Source organism: Abramis brama (genome assembly GCF_963993115.1).
Source record: "Abramis brama genome assembly, chromosome: 3".
Lineage (NCBI taxonomy): Eukaryota > Metazoa > Chordata > Actinopteri > Cypriniformes > Leuciscidae > Abramis > Abramis brama.
The window spans coordinates 39906589-39924872 of record NC_139965.1 but is presented as its reverse complement, the minus strand read 5'-3'; the positions used below and the strand labels follow the sequence as shown (position 1 = coordinate 39924872).

The window sequence follows — 18284 nt, the reverse complement described above, 5'->3', positions numbered from 1 at the left end:
TGTTTTATTGACCCCTTTGTTTGGTTGATTGGTCGATATTATGTATGAGGAATATACATTTTGGTAAGTTGTTGTAGGCTACTGTATCTTTCAACAGTCTTCATTCGTGTTTAACTTATTTAGGCCTACTATCAGCTAGAGATGATCGGTTCACGTGCCGCTAGGGATCTGTCGCGTCACATTTACAACGCCAAAACGGTATTTATTGTCTGAATTTCGTAATAAAAGTGACAGAATTTGAGAGCTGAGATTTTTTTTATATCATAACTAACCTGCTCTGTCTAGTCTGTCGGTCTCCGTGTCCTCTTTGCTTCGCGATTTTTCTGTGCGTGAGAAAATGGATGTGTGGCGTGAGAGCGTGTGAAAAGTGTCAATTGCGTGTGTCTCACGGTGAATGCGTGAGAGTTGGCAGCTATGATTAAAGATAGGGTAGGCAATTTTGGAGCAGCTAGCAATAGCAAGCTAGCATTGAAAGCACAAGATCCCACCCTCCCTTCAGAGCGTCTCCAAAGCCACGCCTCCTCCAAAACGCGTCATGGACAGGAAGAGCAGACTCAGCAAAACGTTATATTACCTCTTGTCTCAAGCACATAACATTAGAATAATAATGAACTTAAATAAATTACAGAACTCTTACTTGTACCACCTGACTGCTGCAGATTTATTTCAGCATTGATAGTGTTGCCAAAGAAACGCATAAATCCGATTCCGAGGACGTGAACAGCTCCGAGGGGAACGTCACGGGTTGCTGTCTTACAACATGGCATGAATGTAGCATAAGCTTGTTGTTATGGTTCAAGAGGAAATGTAAAAGTCTGCTGTTTGCAGCGCTCTGTGAGTGTCTACAACTCTCTGCATAGCCTAATGGAACGCACTGATGACGTGTGATGTCAGGTATGAAAATACATATGTTGACAGGCAGTCGGACCGAATGCAATGATTGGACGAAACATTTTTGGTACTGAGACTTCCACAGACAACATTTTTTTTTATTTTTTTTTATTATTATTTAGAACAGTTTCAACCAGAATAATAAAAAGTGAAAAACTATCAACATTGATAGTAATAATAATATATTATTATATAATATACTAATATATAAATAAATATTTATTGAGTATCAAATCAGCATATTAGAATGATTTCTGAAGGATCATGTGAGACTGAAGACTGGAGTAATGATGCTGAAAATGAAAATCACAGGAATAAATTAATTATATAGGCTACATAATGATTCCATTATATGTAAACAGAAAACATTATTTTAAATGATAATATTTCACAGTATTACTGTTTTTACTGTATTTGTGATCCAATAAATGCAGCCATCTAGCATCAATCTTACTGACCCCTAAAATTTGAACGACTGTGTTACTCAACATTAAAAAAATAAAAAAAATGTTACAGTTAGATCAAAATACCTCAGTGACCTTTGTTGTTGGCACACGATAGGTTAATAGATCAGAATCATTTTCCAGTGCACAGCGAAAAACAGACCGTTTATGAAAGTACCGCGGAGGTTGTGGCTGCTATTGAGGTGAGCGCTGCAGAAGTTTGATAAAGCAGAAACGGAGAGTAAAAATAAACCCACAAGGGGGCAATATTGCTCAGGTTTCTCATAATGGACGTCATTACATAAGTTTGTTGTAGAATTAGCCTACTAATAGAATGTTTTGTGTGCTTCTCAGTTTGGAAGGGAACTCTGATCCAAGACCTCAAATCGTATGGAATATGACAGAAAACAGTTATGTATTTAAAAAAACAAAAAACAAAACGAATGTGTGTATGTGTGTAAATAGATAGAAAAAGAACTCCACAACTGCAAAGGCTTGTTATGCAAGAAAAATAATTTATTTTAATGATATACCTTTTACCACATAGGCAAGACATACTGCAGCTGATTAGAGATCCCACAGCAACCTTCATTTCTGCTGGAGGGTGAGGTCTATAATATGCAAATTTTAAAATGTCTTTCCAAGGAAAAAAATAACAAAAATATAATTTTCATTGAGGAACCTTCCCATCCTGTCTTCTTTTTTTTTCTCTTCCCAAAGAACAAGGGCAATCTGCAATTTTTAAAGCTTTTCCCATTCAATCTGGCAATGCGTGATGCGGAGTTGTCAACTTGCCATGACAAGAATTGATTAAAAGTAGTTGGTTTCACTTGACATGGTTGTCAACAAACTTGTTCAGGACTCCCTTTTTTTCTCCCTTAGTTGGCACATTTCACTCTGTATACCAAAATGTGATGAACCCCTATCGTTCATGCGAGGAAAAAGGAGATGAGCAGAAATTGGCTTGAGTGAAGTCAGTGAAACTCTAGAGAGAAATTTGTCACTTTTTCATGTCAGTTTGTCAAACGCTACTAATGTGATTATAATAAAAGTATGTCTCTCCAATGGATACTTGTCTCCCCTCCGTGGGATTTACATTACTGATGCACAGGGCTTCTAACAGTCCACTAAGGTACATTTCTCTATTTTGTTTTGCCTCTTCTCCTTCCACTGTTCCTCCCTCTCTCCTCTGCATGTACCTGTGAGAGTACTGTTGACATTGATAGGGTTAAGCACAGAGTACACAAGAGTAGTGATAAATATCATAGTAGTAAATCCTAAAAAGAGTAAAAGAAACTCTGCATACTTCTACGGAAGTGCAATACCAAGGCATTTAAAAACACAGAGGCTTCACGCCAGAGTACAAGGCAAATAAACACTGGTTGTCTGACTTTTTTTCATTCACTAAATATTTAAAACAAGAGTCACACACTATTTTAATGTGGTGGTATTCTGTCTCTTTTTTCACGTTATGCTTTTCATATTGTCGGAATACCTGAACGACTAGTCTGAGAAGATGAATATCAAGAGTTAGAACAGATTTTTGCCAAGCATTTCCTCTCCTGGACTGCTGAGGGAGCTCTGGCTCAATAGCACCAGGTTTCTGTCCATTGTCTGATTGGGAGCCAGAAGAACAGTCACATGAGGAAGGGGAGCTTCATTCGGAATGGTAAGAAGAAGCAGTCTCTGAAGTTTCAGTCTCTGCTGCTGCCTGTTGTAGATCCTCGATCTGCAGTAGTCTCCAAAATTCCCTTAAAGTAGGATGGTGGTCAGTTACCACAGATGACCTACTCAAGTTCTTGAGTAAATTACCACAAGTGATCAAAGTCTGCAAAGTTTTTGTGCATTCAAACATCGATCTACAATCCGGTCTTGCAGTTGCATGGAGGGCAACCATTAAAAAAGTATTTTCTACTATGTTCTTTTTGGTCAAAAATTTAATCTAAACATAAAGTGTTGAGCTCTGCCACACCCTTTCTTAACATTCACAGGCGTTTACTGCCAGTGCAGACAGAAGGGCAGGTTTGATTCAGCTTTGATGCATAGTCTGAAATGGACATAAAGTGAGAAGCTTTATACTTGGGTTTGAATGATCTTGTGAGATGATCTGGAATTGTGGTATTTAGAGCCGTCTAATTTTCTGGGGGGAACAAAATGTGGGGGCAAGAATGAGAGCTGTATGAATCCTGTCATCTTTTACCGTCCATAGGCCTTGGCAAATCTCGTCCCTGATACTTTGTGTGTTGATGAGTAAAATCTCTGTGAAGAGATTATACACTTTGACCAGTAGCCATGATGGGTTTGAGTTGCAAAGAAACCCCTGAGAGATTTGACACAATGTACGGCCAGCACCAAACCAATGACTCTGTGGTAACGCTTACTTGCCCCTCTTCTGTAGCCCAGTGTCCTCTCCTTTGTCTCCCACTTCCTGTGTTATTCCCTCATTTTGTACCGTCCACAAATGTTCTTTTCTAAGGTATGTTTTGTCTATGTCAATTTTGATTTGTTGTATGTTGGGCACAATCATAGCTATATGCTGTCTGTTTACACTTCTGGTAGTGTGGGAAGATCGTTAGATGTGTGTTCATGTGTATTGCATGACGATGGTTCAATTTGACCACTTCAATCCATTGTGTGCTGTGAGCTTATAAAATAATAGGCAGTTTCCCAAGAATTGTCACAGATATGGACAGTTTTGTGTCCCTTGCGTCTTTGATCAAGCAGTTACATTTTCGTATATATATATATATTTATATGTCGTATACATAGTTTTGTACAGATTAAATAAACTCAAGAAGACATTTATATGGCCTTTCATATCTTTTGAAAAAATAACACCGAAAAAGAAACAAGGGAAAATAACAAATATAGCTTTTTGTCATGTAAACTAGTTCCTGTACTGGTGAAAGTGCTTAATTTTTTAGGGGTACCAGACCTTGCTTACAACCTCTGTGGAATGTTTCCGACTCATGTCATACACTCCTCTCTCTGTGCGAGTTTGTGCAGTCTTTTAAAACACAATAATCCTACTAAGACACTTTCTAGTCCACCACTGAAATGGGCAGAGCAGGCTTTGGCCTCAAATATAGGCTGGGCTCCTAAAAGAGTGAACAGTCTTGAAAATATTTCTTGATGCAGTTTCCATTCCAGAGTTTCATTCGTATTTCCAAAATAGCAGATTTCTACGCCAGAATTTTGTATCAGTGGTGGGTTCAGTTTCCTTTAATACTGACTATACTCCTCAACAATCTTACATCATCAGTGTGATCCCCTTGTCTGAAAGCAACAACTCAAACACACTTACTTTCCTTCAGCGTGAGGTCTTTGTAAATTAAACCGTTTAGATGGGCAGTGGAGCATTGGGAAAACCAGCCATATTGATAGCCAGCATATGGTTCTCGACAAGTGGAATCACTGGTCCTGCTGAGCTGGTTTTGATGTGTTTGTCACGCTCCCATCTGGTTGTGACTGAGAGAACTCAGTGACTCGTCGTGCCAAGGGGTTTGTGCTCTTCAGCAACTCCATGGCAGAAACTCGGGTCCCGCTGCTGGCTTTGTTGCTCCTCTTCTGGAGAAGCGCCATAAAGTTTTCATTTCGTGAGCTTGACCTAGGAGTGGTCCCGAGGCCCAGAGTTCGGAGGTCTGTGCTACTGCTTTTCACGGGTGAGACCAGACACTGCCTACTTCCAAAAGAATCTGTTGGTTCCTTGCGACCTAGAACTTTCCTCTTTGACCTAGGAAAGCCAGAACAATACAAATGTTTTGTAGAAGTTTACACCAGGGTTCCTCAAATCTGGCACTGGAGCGCCACTGCCCTGCAGAGCTTATCTTCAACCCTAATCAAAGACTCACGAGCAAGCTCAATCAAACCAATCAAGGTCTTCTGAGTTAGTCAAAATTATAGGTAGGCGAGTTTGATCAGGGCTTGAACAAATCTCTGCCAGGTAGTGGCCATCCAGGGCCAGATTTGAGGAACCCTGGTTTACACTGACATATGCTGTGTATCCCAGTGATACAGTATTTGATATATTTGATTATAATGAATTCACAGGGTTTACGATGGTATCAAAATTGGCTGGGTGATTAATCAAATTGTATTTCAGATTTCAATTTTGGATATAATAATAATTGTTTAATGCACTAATTTTATCATATAAATATAAATTATGCACCCCTTTCATGTATAGCTGTGCACTTTCGTCCTTCCCAAAAAGGTCAAACTTAAAGGTCCCGTCTTCGTGATCCCATGTTTCAAACTTTAGTTAGTGTGTAATGTTGCTGTTAGAGCATAAATAATATCTGTAAATTATAAAGCTCAAAGTTCAATGCCAAGCGAGATATTTTATTTAACAGAAGTCGCCTACATCGAACGGCCCGTTTGGACTACATCCCTCTACTTCCTTCTTTAATGACGTCACTAGAACCGTTTTTTGACTAACCTCCGCCCACAGGAATGCTCCCTCAACTCTACCGAAATTCGTTTATGTACTTGCGCACTTCTTATAACTTACTGTTTACTCAGCTCTTACGGTGATTTTCTGAAGTAAAACTGACGCTTCATCTTTTGTGTGATGTACAATAAACTTTATTAAACTCATCAGTATATGTTTGATCATCATTCAGACAGCAGACTTGTAGGCTATTAATAAATAATGGATACATACAAGCAGATGACAAATACGTTATAATAACCGTAATTAAACTACTAAACTATACCGGTTTCATCTCTATACAGCACTCTGACTCTGTAGACATTATTGTCCGACTCGAAATGAACACCGTTACTGAGAGTTTCTGATATTATCATCATTCCGTGAGATGAAATTGTCCTGAGAGACTGAGCGCGAGCTCATGAAACTCCGCCCCCTGGGTCGTCCAGCAGCAGCTTATTTGCATTTAAAGGGCACACACTAAAACAGCGCGTTTTTCTGAGCCCCAAAAAATGACAATTTAAACATGCTGTAAAAAATTATCTGTTGGGTATTTTGAGCTGAAACTTCACATACACACTCTGGGGACATCAGAGACTTATTTTACATCTTGTGAAAAGGGGCATAATATGGGACCTTTAACATCCAAATCAGTATAGCTGTCAGTAATGTATTGTCGTAAAATGCAGTCTATTAAGCCACGAAAGAGAAATCAATTGAGTACTCGAACACTTAGATATAGGCTGCGTTTTGTGTGTGTACCTTGAGACGAAGCAAAACACAAAAAAGTAAAGTATACTTTGGGCTTCGAGTTTGAGCCTAAATAGTCAAATACCCACAGAAATATGTCTTGGAAAAAATTGTTTCCAGCAAAACATAGTTATATCATTATAAATATTATACTTATTAATTATTTCCACATGGGCAGAAATAGTACTTTGTAGAAGAAAGAAATAACAAAACCTAAATAGTCAAAACAGTCTCTCCGAAACACATCCAGTATATAAACTGTAAAAAGTAAAAAAAATATATATATACTTTTTTAGTTATTGTTAATTTGTGAATAGTTCTAATAAATCTTTAATTGACGAAGATGATTTAAATTAGATGGTTTCACAAGATGACTTTTATATAATGATCAGGAATTTTTAAATGTATAACAAAGATAATGTGCCGCTATCAATTCACATGTGACATTGATGAATAAAGTAATTTTATTTCAGTCTGACAGGGAAAATTAAGTTGTGACCACTGCACTAGAAGACATAGCTCCTGACATCAGGTAATAGACCATATCCACCACATGTATGTTCATTATGCCAGATTACACCAAACTGTGAGTAACTTTGGTCAGACAGAAATAGTTAAATGAATCAGTGTGAATGTTAAACAAATTCTGTACCTGTGAATGATGGTGAAGAGGTCCTCAGTGGTATGAGTTGTGGGTGTGTGGCCATATACATCGTCGTCTGTTTCCTCAGTAATGTGTAGTTCGGTCTTGTCAACTGCAGAGTTGTTCTCTTCCAGTATTTCTGTTTCTGCATAAGTTTCTGTGGAGCAGCATTTTTAAAAGAACACAAATTAAGCCACAAAATGGCTATATCTAAATAAAACAGTATTTGTATAAAATTAATGTCTTAACTGAAAATGTAAAAAGTGTTTAACCTTTTACTGTCTCTGCTGGAGGTGTCTCTCTTTCCGTAATTTGTTGAAAACCTGAATCTTTTGAACTATTCTCTTCAACTACCACATCATTCTCCTGATTTTCAAAGGTCTCATAACTTTCAGAATATTTATAGTTTCCATGTAAAATTAGCTTTGCAGGATCATCTTGATCTTCATCTTTAAGCAAATCTCCCTCAATCTCAGATGCTGATGGACTTGTAGGTGACTGGGAGATGCTATCGTAAAGTAGAGTTTGCCTCTCTGCGCCGCCATTGGTCTGGCTGCTTGGTGAGGGCAGAAGAAGGACATTGGGTTTTTTGGGCACTGGAGGAGGTACCTTAGGCTTTCTTTTGTCTAATTCTGCTAAACAGGATATTGTCATTCTACTTGGAAGGGTCTTACTTTTGTCCTCTCTCTCTGGGCTACTTGGGGATGGAAGATCTTCTTCAATGGGAATCCCATGCTCCAGGTCAAACTCGGGGAGAGGAGGAACATAGCTGCGGAGTGGCTCTTGAGGGGCTATTGCAGATGTGCTGAGTGATGACTGAGCTGGTCGTTTAGGTTTAGGCTTTCTTACAACCATATAGATGTTACCCACAGGCATGGGTCGGTCCACAGGGGAAGATGGAGGAGATTCAGGTGCCAGAGGGGAGGATGAGGGAGATTTAAGCATCAAATTCATGGGTCGTTTAGGTAGAGGCGGCTTCATTGCAACTGGTGGCTTTGACTGTTTTGTGTTAGAGGGGGTGATAGGAGGGCTGAGATCTCGAATTTGCTCTTCCTCTATAATGTCAGAAGAGCCATCAGGACTGTCCTCAAGTTCTGAGCGGCTTACTGAACGAAGGCGGATGTTTCGTAAGTCTGTTGTGGTCACCATAGGCAGGGAAGACTGACTGGGGCTCAGTTTACCTGGTTTGTTGGCTGTAGATGTGTCAGAATGGCGTCGGCTGGCTTTAGGCTTGGGTTTGACAGAGGACAAATCCAGTTGAGAGTTTGCAGGTAGTTCAAATGAAAGACGTGACCGTGATTTATCCTTTGCAGAAGCTGGGAGGGAAGATTTCCGCTCTGGAATCTTTGGCCGCATCTTGCAGCCAACTGGAGAAGGTCCAGTGATGAGGGTGTTTGATATAGTTGGGGTTGGAGTTTCAGACTGGCTTGAGTAGCCACTGGATGGAGACATGAGACATGGGGGCTTAAAGGGGGAAACCTTGGTCTCAGCCTCAATTGAGAGCTGGGATGGAGACGTGGCTCGTGAGGTTGAAGGTGAATTCAGGGATTCTGAGCTGCCCCGCACCTTCATGCACTCAATCACTGTGGTACCTGTGGCTGTGCTTGAACCTGACAGTGAGCGGTAGGGATCATTGTTGGACTTCCACTCATTGAGCGGCCAGTGAGGAGAAAACCCAAGCTCTGTTTCCCTGTCAGCAGGCTGAGAAATATCAGAAGATGTCTCCAAACTACTGTGGGCTTGATCTGTGTCGTCCTCAGGTTTGGCAATCAGGAACTCAGGCACGAATGAATCTTGAATATGGTGATCTCGAGGGATAAAGAGACTCTTGGGTCTGCCATCCCTGAAACGCCCTTCACTGTGGTAGGAGCCCATTCCTCCAACCTCTGATAGGTTTTTCATCAGGGACACACTACGTACTGGAGGCGGTGGCTTTTTCTTAGATTTCTTTAGTGAGATACTGCGTGAGCGTGACCTCAGTCGACTATCTGGAAGAAAGTCTGAACCTGTGGTCACAGAGACGTTATCAATGCTCGTGCTATCCTCCGAGCTATTACTCTGATATAGCAGGGCATAATTCTCACCCTCTGGAACGACAGGGACAGCCTCACCTGGGGAACATATATTATCTGCTGAGCAAAATGATCCAGAGTCTGTTGGTGTTGAAAGTGAACGTTCACGGAACCTGAATATATTGGATCGGGCTGATCTCTTCTCCTGCTCACTTTTGGTATTTCCCGTGACTGCAGTGGAAGCTGCCCCCTCAGTGTCATTCCGTTTCCCTATGGCAACCCCACTGCCCTGTGTGAACACACTGTACACCCGGTGCCCACATGGTTCCGAGATGGAGGTGAAAGAACTGGAGTGTGACCCTGAGCTCATGGAGAGGCCTGAACTGGTCTGGGATGGACAGATTAGACCACCTCCTTCACCTCCAGGTGTTAACATTCCAGTTTTAGATATTGGCTGCTTAGAAGCAGAGCTCGTAACCAAAGCATAGTTGTAGGAGTCATTCCAGGAAGGAGAGAAAGTGGAACCTTTTGGGCCATTCCAGGAGGGGCTTGGGCACATCAGAGTGGCATGATCCATCATGCATGATGGGGTCTTCGGGGATGGGGGAACACTGTACTCCAGGTCGCTCTGGGTCTTCCGAAGGGGAATATGCTGTTGGACCGTGTTTTCGGTGGTGGGCTCTAAAGATCTGGGTTGAGAGGATCCAGGGGAACAGGCACCTTGTATTAGATCAACAGCAAGAATTTTGCTGTCACCTAAAGACAAAATAGTTTAAAAAATAGTTTAAAAAGAGAATTTAGTCCTTCATTCTTAGATAAGTAGAATTTTTTGTAAAGATTCTGAAAGATGCATTTCAATCAGAACATTGTTAGCTAAAATAAATTACAATCTGTGTGACAGTTTGTCAAAGCTTCTGTGTGGCTGTAACAAACATTAGATTTTAGATTTACAAATTACTCTAGATACAAGTCATTGGTCAGTGCCCATTGTCCTTTTCCTGTTTATTTCTTTTTGCACTCTAAACCCTGTCAGTAACTTGCCTAACTTCCTGTTAGTCACCTTGGCAGTGCAGCGTGACATCAGGGCCTGCAACCACACTCCTCGGGCGGCGAACGGTTTTTGGGTTGACCGCTGAATCAGTTCTAAAGGGGGCCCGCAGTTCGCTGTGCCGTGCGGAGTGCTTATCAAAGCTCTGGCCTGAGGCAAGATATGAGATACCAGCTGTCAGGCTAACTGACAGTCTTCAGTCAGATAATTTTTTATTTTTATGAATTATTTTTATGACCTTAAAATGGTTGCATAAAAGCTACATTATTCTATACATGTTATGACTGGGCTGAAAAACATTAGCCATGACCGCGTAATCAGACCTGAGTATGCAATGACAAGCATTTTGGTAAATTTATGAAGAAAAAAGTATATTATGGATAAAAGCAATAGCCAACATGAAATAGATGGTTAGCTGGAGACTTGATCATGGTGCCAGATTGATCTGGAGAAATGAAATCAGACAATGGACACTGGATAATACATCAAAACAAGAGCTAGGCATTGACTAAGGACTACCCAATGGAAGATCTATGTAACTTTCTTTCCTTTCTGTGGGATAATACACTGCTGATGTGGTTTCAAGGACTGCATTGGACTGGGTGTTTAATAATTTTAAACACCCGGTGCATGAGGGAGTGCTGTGATAAATGGTCCACCATTCTACAATGATGAAAGGAACTGAACATAATGTGCTAATTAAGCCCAGTTCTCACAATGTTTTTTACATGGATACCCCTTTTGTTTCTCAGAAAACAGCTCTCCGAAAACACCTAACGAAACCTCATTTGCTCCCAACACGTGAGCTGGCTTCATTCATGAAAATACCAACAAAAAATCTTTCTTTCTCCATCCCTGTTGCTCCCACCCATCGACTACAATTATCTCTCTCTCTCTCTCTCTCTCTCTCTCTCTCACTCATTCACTTTCTGTCTGTCTCTCACTCTATGCAGCTTTTTCTGCACCTCCTAGCTAAGCGAAGGAGGGAGAGCTGCATGTTGCCATGGCAACAGCTACCTGTTCATTATCTTTAGCGGGTGAAGAACAGCACCACTTTGGGAATCAGACTCCAGGCTGCCTAAGCACAGCATTATCTGTGTCTTATGGATCCAACCAACTCTTCACTGTGTCCAGGCCAGAGAGGGGAACAAGAAGATAGTCAAGAGGGAGATTTAGAGAGATGGGTGTGGGACAGCTGAGACAGAGAGAGGGGGAAGGAGAGCAAGAGCAGCACTCCAACAAGAGCTTTAAACAAAACAACAAATAGGGTGAAAGTTTGAGAAAGGAGCAAATGCTTTAACATTTAAAGTACATATAAAATGTGATCTGATGATCTTATCTGATGTGTAAACTCTAAGGAAAGAGAGCATTAGAACTAAGAAATGGGGTTGCTTGTGATGTTGATGATAATATGATTTGCAAGACCAAAAACATCCAGAACTATTTCAAGCGACCTAGGACTTTCTTATTGGGGATACACTATTGTTCAGTCTATGTCATGCTTGAGTTTCTTTCCCAAATTGTACAGAACATCAGCTGTACACAATTTAAAAAAATCATACTCCATAATATACACCCATTCCATTAAAAAAAGCCAACTTTAATACAACTAATAAAATTGGGAAATGTTGTAAAACATTTAGCAATAAAGTTCTTAACATAACACATCAATGACACCTTCAAACAGGCTGGATTTGTTAGACTCTAAAAAGACTTTAAAAACATACAGATATACTCAACATGACAGTATTCCAAGTCACCTTTACCTGTGATCTCAATGGGTACAAGGTGAGCTGGAGTATGTCGGCCCAGGTACCAGCGAGGTTTCTCTGCAACAGCTGGACTCAGTGAGGAATTCCAGCCAAGAAGGGACTTCTCTGAACAGCAGGGGGTTGGGTCCTGCGCCCGAACCCCTAAAGTTGTAGTCTCATCCTCACACACCTGCTTATTTGCAGGCTAAAGAGAGAAATAATTTGTATTTGTAATGAATTATGTAATTATTAAAATGCTTAACCATTTCTGAATATGGATTTTGAGGTTTATTAAGTATAATATACTTAAGTATTAAGTATAAATCTGCATGTATAGCAGAATTGGTAAATCTGGTACTAACGAATGGCAATTCATAATTAATTAATTTATATTAATAAGTTCCTTTATATTCAAACACTGAATTTGGGATATTATAATTTTTTAGTAAATGATTTTGCAGGTTTTTTAAACTACTGTTTGTTTACAGACTCAAAACCACAGACTCAGAGAAGCCTGTAGCTGTTTCCACTCAGGGGACAACCACATCTAATTAGATTTGCAAACTTTATACAAAACATTAATGCTTTTTCAGCAAACAAATGAGTTTGTTGGTGGCACACAAGTCAGAATACAGTGACCAAAATGCTTAGTAAAACCCTACTTTTACTGTAAGAGCTAAAAAGAAAGCATTACCACAAAAACGAACTCCGTCTTCTTGTTGTTGAGTGAGGAAGGGGATCGGCTGAGAGTGGTTGACGTGTCCTCCGAGCTCTGAGAGGAAGGGTGTCTGAATGTCTGTCCTGTCACTCTGTTATCATACAACTGCTCCTCAAAATCTGAGTAGACACAGACACAACATGCTAGTTTTAAAGGTAGCAGCCAACAGCACTAAGACACACTGAAATCAATTAATGAAATCTCTCTCCCTCTTTGTCAGAAATGTTCCCTAGGGCTCTTGTAAACAAAATGATTACCATTGCATTCATTCCAAGGACTCCCCTCACAAGACCCCACCCCATTCTTGTAGCCATTTTAATCCCCCAAAACATTCCCTTTCACCCCTCCCACTATATACTCAAAAACACACACACAAAAAAACACTATCCTTCACTTATCCAAGTCTCTATCCTTTACAGATCAGTAACTGTGTACTGGTTTGGCTATACTCGTGAGAGCCGAACTTTCACAAATGTCTTCAAATGTCAAATAGGGCAGACTGGCTTGTGAGGACATTTAAGTTGTCCTCTACTTGAAAGGCTCATAAATTGGCCAAATCATGTTGTGATTTAAATCTAAAAAATGTCCACAGGATTCTGTAAGGGTTAGGTTTAGGGGTAAGGTAAGAGTAAATGTTATCTTTAGTATAACATGTTACTGTTAGTATAAAAAGCATTCAGTCTATCAATAATAGTCCTCAATAATATGGTCTGTGTGTGTGAGATTGTGTTTGGGGGGTGGATGGGGGGGGGTTACCCCTCTTGTTCCGAACTGGGATGCCACACTCTTAGACTTTGGGTTGCCTAGCAATGGAGGGCTGTCTAAGACAATGGCATACCTCCGGAGTCAACAATAGCCCCAAGCCCCAAGTTTAGCCTCGTTGAGTACAGTCCTCTTCACATGCTGGGACAGAGCAGAACAGAGCACAGGGCTGAAATCCTAAACCTCCACTAAAATGAGAGTGAGACTGCAGCAAAACTACAGCCTACAGCTGTGCATTGCCACATGCACAACTTTTGAATATGTGTTGGAATTTTATTTATCATGCCAAATGAAGAGAGTTCTATTCCAGGAATGAAACTTGACCAGATGGCTTTCAAATTGCCACACTAATGAGATACACAGAAAGACAATCCTGCAGTTAGCCTTAGACCTCAAGTTACTCAGGGAAACACTTGTGCTGAATGCACTGCAAAGACTGATGGACCAAGCCATGTAATATGATGTGTAAAATCCCATGGAAAGCAAAGTGAAATATAAAAAAGAGGGTTGTGTTATGGAATACGTTATGACTATTAATTTCCTGCAGCTGTAACAAGACCAACTTCTGCAAACACTGGCCAACATGCAAAGCATTCTACTCACAAACCACACAGCGAATTCCTCTTTAATATACATAACTAACCTCACTTTTCCAAACGCTCTGCTATATTAAAGCAATAACCTTCCCACTGTATCTACACTACCATTCAAGTTTAAAGAATACTTTTATTCAACAAGGATGCATTACATCAATTAAATTGACAGTAAATTTTTAAAATAATTTCAAATAAATACTGCTATTTTTGTTTACTTTTTATTAATCAAAGAATCCTAAAAATATATCACAGTTTCCAAAAAATATTAAGTAGCACAACTGTTTTCAACATTGATAATAATAAGAAATATTTATTGAGCAGCAAATCAGCATATTAGAATGATTTCACTGTGACACTGAAGACACTGGAAAATTCAGCTTTGCAAATTATATTTTAAAATATATTAAAATAGAAAAAAAGTTCCTTTAATTTGTACAAATATTTCACAATAATACTGTATTTTTAATAAAATAAATGAAGCCTTGGTGAGCATTAAGAGACTTCTTTCAAAAACATAAAAAAAATCATACCATCTTCTAACTTTTGAACGGTATTGTGATCTTAAATAGTTCAGCAAAGTTGATCATGTTAAATTTAGATATATGCACAGTGTTAGAAATGCAATGGATGCAGCTACGCATTCATGGAAAGTCATACTAAAGTAAGTTCCAACCAAGAGAGAAGAAAGTAAACTAGATAGAGAGTCAGAACTCACCAAAACAGTGGTTGGATCACACAAGCCTCTGTGGAAGGGTAGGCTTCAAAGACCATATTAAAACTTCAAAGATGATGTATGGGAGAGGGTACCAGAAGCAACAGGGAGAATGAGTTTGCGTGTGTGTGAGAAGAGAAGGTATTTCATTCAAACACACCCTCCCCTCCCCTGACCTGATCTTGGGCCAGTCAGTAAAACTAATGGGACTCAAAAATCTCCATTCTTATCAGCCAATCAAATGGCTCGCCTAGACAAGATGCCAACCACTCAAGCGTGTATGAGTGGTCATGAATGACCTCAAAGCATCGCCTAACAAGATGCTCACTGAAAACCAACCATTTATTAAATATGGGTCACTCCTTGTCTTGTGTATGCAGTAGAGGAGTGGAAGAGGTCAAGAGCAACAATGCCCCTTTTCTTGTCAATTTGGGCAGTTTGTGTCTGGTCTATTTTCCATTTGGTCTTTGTTTCTCATTCATAATTGAACACAAATCAATTATAATATAATACAATCATTTTTAGGAAATTATAAATAGTAGAACATGCAACAAAAAAGATCAAAGCAACCAACTATATCAATATACAAATGTATCACTGGCACATATTCATAGTCAACAAGATAAGCTGCCAATTAGCCTTTAGATAAAATGTGACTTACTTTTGCAACTAATTGAGCTTTCCGAAACAAGTCCTGTGTTTACTACGTTGTCCAAATTTCATTGTTCTCAAAGTTGCAAGGTTGCATCTTATACCTGCTACAGACAGTGCGATTTCAGAGATCCTATAAGATCTAGACATGGATCTAATAAACTTGAGTAGGACATGTTATGTAGACTGTACGTCGATGACAACTATTGAATCGTAGCGTAGTCTACGATTCAATAGTTGTCATCGACGTACAGTCTACGCAAGTTAGTATAGAAGAATAAAACGTCATCAGCATGCGCTACTGGTAAACAAATAAAGCAAGATGAATCGCTCTTTGGCAAATTGTGGTTTTTATGTGCGCTGAAAAAAAAAAGAGTAAGCAAAAGAGGAGAATATGGACGCGGTCATGGCTAGGGAGAAGAGGCCAACTTGGCATGACAATTTTGTAAATGGAGGTAAGTAGTTTTAAGTTTTAGCACCATGTCACATTGATCAATATGCCATTTCATGTTGCAGTTTTATTGGCTATTCAGTAGACATAGGTTGTAGCACCCAACACACTTTAAGATAATCACTGTCAGAAAATGATCGCAGGCTATCTTTGGTCGCAAGACCGTGACAACGGCCATTTTTGATTCTCTCTGTACGATGTAGGACCACCGCTTAGGATCCATGACCACAGAAATCGCCACGATTGGTCAACTTTCGTCTAGGACAGCCCAAAATTGTACAATGTGTACACCCCTCAATGTCTATGGTGGTTACGGCCTGACATAATATCTTCCTTATGCCTTCCTTACCGCTTAGGAGCCACGACCACAGAAATCGTCACAATTGGTCAACTTTCGTCTTGGACAGCCCAAAATTGTACAATGTGTACACTTCTTTCTGTGGTCGTGGCTCCTGAGCGGTAAGGAAGGCATAAGGAAGATATTATGTCAGGCCGTAACCACCATTGACATTGAGGGGGAGACGTTTCCCTCAATATTCAGATTATATTCAGACATTTAAGTTGTTCAGACACTGACTATTCAATGTCTGAATAGTCAATCAACGGGTTTCTTAGTCTTAAACTTTTCTTGCTCCCCCCAGTCTTCACATTTGGCTACATCCTTGAATGGCAGACAGGCATATGCAATGGCAAATTGCTGTTTATGCACATAGCACAGTGCCACACATTAATAAAACACTGACCACCCACTCACTGTTGTTTAAGCAACAGCTGCCCAGTCGATCTGATTTTAAACCAGAATAGCATCTCATACCTCACAGAAACATTAATAGCTGACTTCAAACAAGAAAGAGATAAAAGGGGGAAATTCAACCATGTACAGTCACACACACACACACACACACACACACACAGCGACAGGAGTCAAGAGCATTGACATATTCATTCAGCGAACGAAAAAGCCAAAAGAGAAAGGGAGACAAATGGAAATGAATCTAATGGATCATAAGGAAGGACGAATTATAAGTCAGAAATAGAGGGGGAATGATGGGAGACGAGGGGAGGGAAAACATGAGGATGCTCGGAGGAAAAGAAAAACAAATAGTGCCTCTCTTACATGCACTGGGAAACACAGAATGGGAATGGATGTGGAAGATATTCGCAGACAGCATGCATGCAAGGCAAAGCAAAACACACACCCACAAAAACAAAATGAAAACACACAGGCAGATCCAGGCAGGCAGGGATGATCGTGGCACCGAAACACACAGACGAAGCTGACTCTCCTACCTTGAAGCAGACTCTGTAGGTTCAGCTGAGCCTCCTGGTGCAGTTCCTGCACACACTCCGGCCTACTCCACGAGCCGAACACATTCACATGCTGTTGCCATGACGATTGGAAGTGGGCCGTTCGTTTGCTCTCCGAGTCCAAGTTGGTGGCGGCTGGCAGAGAGAGAGACAGAGGGAGGGGAGAAGAACAAGAGATACAGATAGAAGGAGGAAGTGAGAGCAAGAGAAAAGGAGAGAGAGAGATGCGGAAAGGAGGGAGGGGAGAAAAAAGATACATAAATAAAAACTGATACAATTTGCATATATTTTTATATATTTGCCTACTACGGCAGCTTGAGAGGTGGAGACATCCAACGAAGCAACCGCACACTAGATTTGCGATCCTGTAATCATGACAATTAATTCATTACAAACCTAATATGTTTTTCTGTCTGACAAATTATACTGGAGACCCAACAGAAAGAGCATGCGTTGACAGAGCGAACAATGTTTTTTCTCTTATGGTAGTGCAGCAGCATCTGTAGACTTAAGGCCCGTTCACACCAAGGATGATAACTATAATGATAACAAGAAATTATTAATAATTGTTCTAATTCTATGAGAATAGAGAAGTTCATACTCCACACCACAACTAACACAGAGGAATTATATCATTGGAATCAGTTTTTTCCAGCTGATCAATGATTAAAGCATTGTCAGTCAATCAGAATCCACTGACTTTAAAGAACTCAAGCATTTAATAATAAACTGAACATTATCGTCTTTTGTTGTAGATGCTAATACAGTTATCGTTATAGTTATCTGACCAGAGTTAGGTTTGACTGCTTAGAATAATTTGTTTACATATCCTCCTGGGACCCAGAAAAAAAAAGTTTTTTGAATTTAGTTTTTTTCCATGTCATCACACTGTTTAGATCACAATAAACAAATGGTAAAAAAACATTTTTGCAAAATAATATTTTATTCATAAGTTATGCCATGTCCTCTGTAGTGGACGCCAGGACTAAGTTGTTTAAAAAATAAAATGACATGAAATTATATGTATAGGCAAAAACAATGGGATTTTTTTTTCAATCACCAATAAAGTTGGGGGTTTCAGGATTTTTTCAACCAAAATTTGTATGAAGATTATTCTCA

At 39.9% G+C, this 18284-nt stretch overlaps 1 protein-coding gene across 6 annotated transcripts in view; it reads right to left on the bottom strand.

Annotated features, from left to right (window-relative positions):
• Window positions 1-1835: 1835 nt before the first annotated feature.
• The window catches only part of nhsl2 (NHS-like 2), a 71051-nt gene continuing 54602 nt past the window's right edge, over window positions 1836-18284 (bottom strand). For 3 of the 6 annotated variants that reach the window (XM_084109015.1, XM_084109017.1, XM_084109018.1), the window contains exons 2-8: window positions 17148-17300; window positions 12662-12804; window positions 11983-12172; window positions 10229-10366; window positions 7429-9924; window positions 7166-7313; window positions 1836-5067 (exon numbers count right to left, since the gene is read on the bottom strand). In XM_084109015.1, coding sequence (XP_083965141.1) covers window positions 4746-5067; window positions 7166-7313; window positions 7429-9924; window positions 10229-10366; window positions 11983-12172; window positions 12662-12804; window positions 17148-17300 — 3590 coding nt within the window. In that variant the 3' untranslated portion in view covers window positions 1836-4745. The remainder of the gene's footprint in view (window positions 5068-7165; window positions 7314-7428; window positions 9925-10228; window positions 10367-11982; window positions 12173-12661; window positions 12805-17147; window positions 17301-18284) is intronic. The other 3 variants (XM_084109016.1, XM_084109019.1, XM_084109020.1) reach the window with 2 other exon arrangements.